The following is a 7,451-nucleotide window of genomic DNA, read 5'->3' on the forward strand; positions in this document are numbered from 1 at the left end:
CAACAAGTCTAATGAACATTTTTCACATGGTCGTTGAAGAAGTAAAATAAATATTTTTCCAGTTTCCAAAAGTGAGATCCACCCAAAATTTCAATAAATAATTTTAAAAAAGAATTTTAGTAAGCTCCACCCAAAATTTAAACAGTGCTTGATCAGTTGATTTGAACCTTTTGAACCCATTAAAATTGTACTATTTGTTTCTATTAGTATCTTCCGCTTCAATCTGATGCTTCAATCTTAATCATGTACATTGTATCTCAAAGACGTAAAAAAAAGCACAATTACAAAATGAGGTTGTCTTCTGAAAAATAGGAAATGAGATGATCTCGTTGGAACAGGGAATATGACTAACCAGATATATGGATAGGATTAGAAAAAAATGAGAAAGGATATGCATATATAAAAAGAATCTTAATAAGGAAATATATTTTTTTTTTGGAGAAAAAAATGATGGGAGAGAAAAAAGAGTGTGTGATTTCGTATAGAAATTTGCAAGGTTCAGGTATTTTTAAGGGTATTTTTAAGATCTATACAAAGTGAATAAAGGCATGATGACATCATTTCTACGAATACTGCAGAGGAATGAATTCGCAAAAAATCCGGAAAACTATCTAAAACTGAAGAAACCGAAAAAAAATTAGATAGGAAGGAAAATAACACTTCCTTGTGTGGATCGTTTATAAGAAAATGTCAATTTTGGCATAAGATGCAGTCCACACAGCGACGAAAAAAGCAGGGATTACCGTAGTATGTACTACGAATTCATGCGTCTTTAATTTTTTAATTATTTGGTTTTTCGAAATATTTTATTTGATTTTTCGAAATATTTTATTTGATTTTTCGAAATATTCAACAAAAAACCTAAAAAAATTGTCCAAAAAGTTAGAAAAATAGGCAAAATTGTTTTAATAATATGTAGCTTAAAGACACGGATATTTATATAAGGATTACGGTATTCGATGTTCTTTACAGCTCCAACAGGAACCGATTTCTTACAAGACTAATAATTGATTATGGAATTAAATTCCACAATGAAGTTTCACAGAATTAAGCCATTTCTGAAACTGAGAAAATTTTCAGCTTTGTTTGTATGACGAGATATTTTTTCATTCATAATATTTTTCACGGTATATTAATTGGTGTTCAGATTTACATAAACGGAATAAAAACAAGATGATATAATTTCATCGAGCAATGTCGCGCAAAAAATTAGGAAAATATTTGAAAATGAAGAAACCGGAAAAAACACTTCCTTGTATACATTTTACTCCAGGCTGAAATTCCACTAAAAGACACAACGTCCAAAAAGAGCAGAGAATACTGTAACATTATCAATACATGTGCCTTCAATTTTTTGATGAATTTCATTGTTTTCGTTCGATTTTTCGAGATTTCAATCTAAAAACGTAGAAGAAACGTAGAAGACAGAAAAAAAAACAAAAATTCATAGAATTAAGCCATTTCAGAAACTGAGAAAGATTTGAGATTTTTTTACTTTGAAGGCTTAAAGAACTACCGTTTCAAGTTCTATACAATAATCACTGTTTTACTTGGAAAAGTCACTTCATGAGCCGAATTGAAATCTCGGAACAAGACGTTGAAAGCAATGTGAAAACTGAATACTGTAGCTTCTCAGGTTACGGTATTTGATCTGAAATGACTTCGCAATATCGTAGCTCACCCGTTAACGTTACAGTATTTCTAGTATTTTGTCCAAGAGTTCAACTCCCAGGCAAAATATAGAGGAAATATAATTTATTAAGTAATATTAATTTTAATGAAAGAACTTTCCGGCGTAAAGATAGATGCAACCAAGGCTGTCGAAAACAGGGCCGCGGCCGGCCGTGATTGAGGCCGCCGGTGTGTTACCATGGACATATCAGTCCGTTCTTTCGAAAATAGCTCAGCCAGCCAAAAACTATCAGGGCCGCTAGGCCGCCGAATCCTACCTATTTCAGAAGTACCAGAACTAAAAATGCCTCGCCCCAAATTCGACAGCCTTGGATGCAACGACGTATTTAATTTTAATTTTTAATTTAATTTGTTTATTGATCAGGTGTAATAAAACATTAGAGGGCAGGACATAAAAGACTCAGAAAAAATGCCCCTCACGAGGCCGATCTGAGTAGGTGAGGGGAAACGGGATAATTTAGATATTTGACACAGGAAAGATGTAACCGGTAGAAAAAGAAAAATAGGGAGCAAATATATCAATAACGGGTAATACTGGAAGACATTAAGGATTCAAACTCGGAAGGTAGGAGAAATCGGGTAACTTGGGAAGTGATGGCATTCCACAGGGGAACAATTGAAGAAAAATAGTCAGAGGAGTAGGGCTGAACAATAATTAAGTTCATAGGGCGACGAGGGGAGGAGGAGTATTTGACATGTGCATTTAGGTTAGGAAAGTAGGCGGAGCCATTTAAAAATTTATAGAGAAGAATTAGTATTGATATCAGATTGATATTTTAAGTTTACTTCTTCTTTGAAATAGTATATTTTTGATTTTAAAAAACTCATTCAAAAAATTTAAAAGATTCTGAAAAGTTGGTCATTCTGTTACAGAGGCCCTTTTACACTGCCAGTTTGGTTTCTGAACATTTAGGTTTGTAACTCAAACAAAATTTTTAAAAAACCCTTTATTGAAATCAAAACTATATTAATCATGCCAAATCCTGCCTCGAAGCAACCGAACCATTGGAAATAGACCTCGGAGAAACTTGACTTGGAACAGATAGCCCTTCCGTCGTCTTACTGTCCCTTTTCTTTTTCTTCTTCTCACATTTCTTCTCTGATTCCGATGGAGCATTCCATTCAGCATTTAATTGTGAAAAGTAGATAGTCGTGTGCTCAGTGTCATCCACCAAACAATTATTTCCAAATGTATCCTTCACTTTTTGAGTCTTCTTTTTTCGAACTGCCGGATCAGCAGCTACGCGGTTTGGAATGCAGAAGCAGCAGAACTGAAAGATCAACAGTATTATGAGTGTGAAGAAATAAAATGTTTTATGCAGAGAGTATAACAGTAGGAATAGAAACTTTTTTCATTAGTGTAAATTCGTCTTTTGCTCATTATAAATTTCTAGAGCACACTCACTTTTCTAATCAACCTCTTCAATTCTTTCTGCCATAACGGATTGTAAGCCAGCATGAAGAACGGGACAAGTGTTCCATAGGACCAACAGCTGAAGTTGAATGCAATATAAACCCAATTTCTAATTGTTTGAGACTCGGTCCATTCATCCACGTGGAGCATTGAAGTACAAAGAGAAGCGAAGAATGCGATGGAGAAGCACATTACTTTGAAGGGCTAAAATTTACTGTTTCATGATCAAATTAAAACGTACTGTGTCGTTGGGAAAAGTCAATATATAATTGGGCATGGGAAATCAAAACAACTATTTGGAAGCGATGTGGAAATTAAATCTATAGGTTGGCTGAACCAACCGTGTACCTGAGTAGGTAGCGATGCAAGTATGTGTTTATCGGTGTACAATGATCATTGTTAAGACCTTTCGTGTTCTACCGTACCCCATTTACATAAGATGTCAGTCGTAAGCCAGCACTTGCGACTGCGTAGCTCAGTGCCCCAAAAACATAATTGGACGGCAAGCTTAGTTTGTCGTGGAGCTTATATGATAAGAACTTTGAGTTAACTATTATTTCCTTAAACTTCAAACCGATTCGATTCTAGTTTTTAAAAAAATATTTTTAGTACTGTTACAGAAAACTCAGATATTTTTCCTAATAAATTTTCCTATAATTTTCTTTTCATAACTGCCATCTCTTGTCATAACCTCAATCTCTTGCTTGAAGCAATAACTTTATTTTACTCTTGTTAGTGAAAGGTGGTATCTTGGAGAAATAATTTCGCAAAAGACTCTGTTAAGAGAAGGCGCTCGAAAGGCCGAATTTGCAATCAGAATATTAGGTTAGCCGCACCACTACCGCCTGAGCTTTACTGTCACAGCCTGTGATTGCTTACCGATGGTGTATACGACATCCAAAATGAGAGGTGTAAACACCGTGACGCCGAAATGCACCGAAAACTTCATTTAAATGGGATTTTTAAACTTATGCGCACCCTTCTTTTTTATCAGGCAAAATTATTTAAGTTCCAAAACCTTCATAAAGTTTCTTTTTCAAATCCAATGCCGATCATTCCAATTGCTGAGCATATATTTCAACAAAACCCACCAAAGTACTATTAATATTTTCCGACAACTGAGCTCTGACACTCAACGAATAGTCGCTGTTCTCGTTTTTTCGTAATACTGCATACTGCTTTTTATTGTATCTCTCCATGATAAATGTTAGCTGAAACGCAAGAAAACCGATTGCAGTAGAATGTAATAGTTCGTACCACAAAAGCCACCAAATTGAAACCGGTAATCAGGAAAATGTGAATTTCCCGACACGACGAGCCGAAAATGAAAAATTGAGCAGAAACGAAGGCAATGATGTAAAGAATAGTGCTGAGAAGGTAGGATATCCATCGACGTTTTTTGGTTTCGTAATCCTGGAAAATTATGAGGACTTGTGAAATGAAAAAACGCTTTATTTGAACTCAATTTTCTTGGTTCTTTTGAGAGATATAAAAAATTCGTCAACTGATAAATTGTTTATCATAATTTTATCAACAATTTAATAGTTTACAACCTTTTGATACCTCTTATAGAAACCAAGATAATTGGGCTCAAAGTGCAAGTATATTTTTTCAAAGTATCGGTCAGGAACGAGTTTTTTCGCGAAATAATTCAAAAATTAATGTTTGTTGAAATTTTGGCATTTGGTGGATACAACCGGAGCGAGTCAATAAAGTTGATTGGTTTCAGAACTTCGAAATGAGCTAAAGTTGAAACAGGAATTTTTGGTTACAAAACTAGCTACCCCCCCCCCCCCCCCCTCAAAATATTCAAGTACCAATTAGAGTTCAAATGTACAGTGCTTGTCATAAGTATAGCGCCCCCCTCGAAAAATGAGTTTCCAGAGTTGGAGTATGAGATAGGAAAAATCTGTTTACACCATTTCAACCAGCGTCTAATAAAACCTAAGTCTGGAAGTTTTTGTTTCGATCGGTTGCGTTCGGTCTGATCTGTGAACAAAACATCGGAAATGCGCCGCGTCAAAAGTATAGCGTGTTTTGGGGTTTTGGCCTCGTTATCACCAGATCTCGTTATGAAAACTATTTTTTGTTTTGGATATCTAATTCTCAGCACATTTTCATACTTTTGTGGGAAAATGAAGCGTCTGACCTAGGTGGATCATGGATAAATCAGCGTTTCAGTCATCAGAACTTTCACTGCAGCCCAGATGGCTAAATCCATTGATTCCGTGTTGGAAAATAGCCTAAATAACAATTTTTATCGTTCTTATTATTATAAAAACACTTTTGACTCCTCTGCTATTCGCAATGTCTGATTTGAGGTGTTGTTCCGAACTCCACCTCGGCAACCTTCAGATCCTTCAGGTCCGACACCAGGAAAATTTTTCCTGTAACATTCAAGGCTCTGGGAACACTCTGGTATGTCCCCCGAAGCTTTTCAATTCAGAAGCAGCTTGCTAACAGTATCTGTTGTGCCGATTAATTTGGAACAGATCAGTAAGTACATAAGCAAGTAGAAATTTTGAAGAAAGGTAATCAAACTAAGAAAGCTCCACCAGCGAAGTTGTTAGCAAGCTGCTTCTGAATTGAAAAACTTTGGGGGACCTGCCAGAGTGTTTCCAGAGTCTTGAATGCCTCAGAAAAAAATTCTCCTGATGTCGGAACCTGATGGATCTGAAGGTTGCCGAGGTGGAGTTCGGAACAACACCTCAGATCAGACATTGCGAATAGCAGAGATGAGTCAAAACTGTTTTTATAATAATAAACACGATGAAAATTGTTATTTAGGGCAAAAAATTCGGGGGGTACAATGATTCGGGGGTACAAGGGGGTACAACTGATTTAGGGGTACAAAATTGGTGATTCGGGGGTACAAAATTCGTGGGTACAAAAATTCGGGGGTACAACGATTCGGGGGTACAATCTACCAATAATTCTGGGGTACAACTCATTTCATTTAGGGGTACAACATTTGTGATTCGGGGGTACAATTTTTTTTTTTGACAAAGTTTCTGAATTCCTGTATTTCAGAGCTTGAAAATCTCTGAATTTTTAGAATTTCAGAACTTTGGAATTTCAGTATTTCGGAATCTGAAAATTTCGGAACTTCAGAATCTGAGAATCTCAGAATTTCAGAATTTCAAAACTTCAAAATTTCAGAATCTCAGAACTTCGGAACTTCAAAATTTCAGAACTTCAGAATCTCAATATTTCTGAATTTTCAATAATTACAGCAGAAATTTTCTTCATTGTCTTCAGAATTCTTAGAATTCCAGAATTCGGAATCTGAGAATTTCGGAACTTCAGAATCTGAGACTTTCCAAATTTAAGAATCTCAGAATTTCAGAACTTTGAAATCAAAGAATTTCAGAACTTCAGAATCTCAGAATTTCAGAACTTTGGAACTTCAGTATTTCGGTATCTGAGAATTTCGAACGACAGAAATTTTTCACTTCTCATTGTCACATTGTTCTTTTTGACAATAAGCTAAACTTGACAAATTTTACAAACTCAGTTTTTTAATGCTTAATTTTAGTTCAAAACCCAGCCGATACTTTCCTCAATGCCAATTTTTCTCTTCTCAATTCCTTGTTTTTCAATTCTATTTCAATTCCCTTTGTATCTCAATATTCCTTCGTCTTTTTCCCAATTTTTCTCAATTTTCGCGGTAATTTAAATTTTTTTCCTTTTTAAACAATTTTCTACATCACTGATTGAAGAAAACAACCAAATTTAGCTATTTCCACAAAATTCGAAAATCCCAAAAATTCGCCCAAAATGAGCTATTTTCTTTCGAAAATTGTTCGAACAGGCAATAAAACGTTACAAAAGTTATAAAATTAATTTTTTTCGACCAACCACCACGAAAATTTGAGCAAAACTGTTGAAAAACGAAGGAAAACGGAGAAAAATGGGAATTGCGAAAAGATCTCAATTTCGCAAAATTTTCCCATGGAAGAGAAAACCCCGCAGCTCGGCCACGGCCATGGATTGATGACGTCATCGCTCGCAAATTTTATTTTTGGGATTTTCTCCGTTTTCCTTCGTTTTTCATCATTTTTGCTCAAATTTTCGTGGTAATTGGTCGAAAAAAATTACTTTCACTAACTTTTTGTAGTGTTTTATTGCCTGTTCTAACAATTTATAAAATAGCTCACTTTGGGCGAATTTTTTGGGATTTTCGAATTTTGTGGGAAATATCTAAATTGTGATTGTTTCCTCCAATCAATGATCTAAAAAATCATTTAAAAATGAGAAAAATTTAAATTACCGCGAAAATTGAGGAAAATTAAGAAAAATTGGGAAAAACGGAAAATTGGGAAAAAACGAAGGAATATTGAGAAAC

At 35.1% G+C, this 7,451-nt stretch overlaps 1 protein-coding gene across 1 annotated transcript in view; it reads right to left on the reverse strand.

The window, feature by feature from the left end:
- Nucleotides 1-2,663: 2,663 nt before the first annotated feature.
- Cbr-sre-5 overlaps nt 2,664-7,451 on the reverse strand; it is a gene marked incomplete at both ends in the record, with an annotated part of 7,011 nt that continues 2,223 nt past the window's right edge. The window contains 4 exons of the mRNA XM_002632782.2: nt 2,664-2,963; nt 3,098-3,310; nt 4,198-4,317; nt 4,364-4,519. Coding sequence (XP_002632828.2) covers nt 2,664-2,963; nt 3,098-3,310; nt 4,198-4,317; nt 4,364-4,519 — 789 coding nt within the window. The remainder of the gene's footprint in view (nt 2,964-3,097; nt 3,311-4,197; nt 4,318-4,363; nt 4,520-7,451) is intronic.

This window comes from Caenorhabditis briggsae, assembly GCF_000004555.2.
Source record: "Caenorhabditis briggsae complete genome, chrIV, whole genome shotgun sequence".
Taxonomy (NCBI): domain Eukaryota; kingdom Metazoa; phylum Nematoda; class Chromadorea; order Rhabditida; family Rhabditidae; genus Caenorhabditis; species Caenorhabditis briggsae.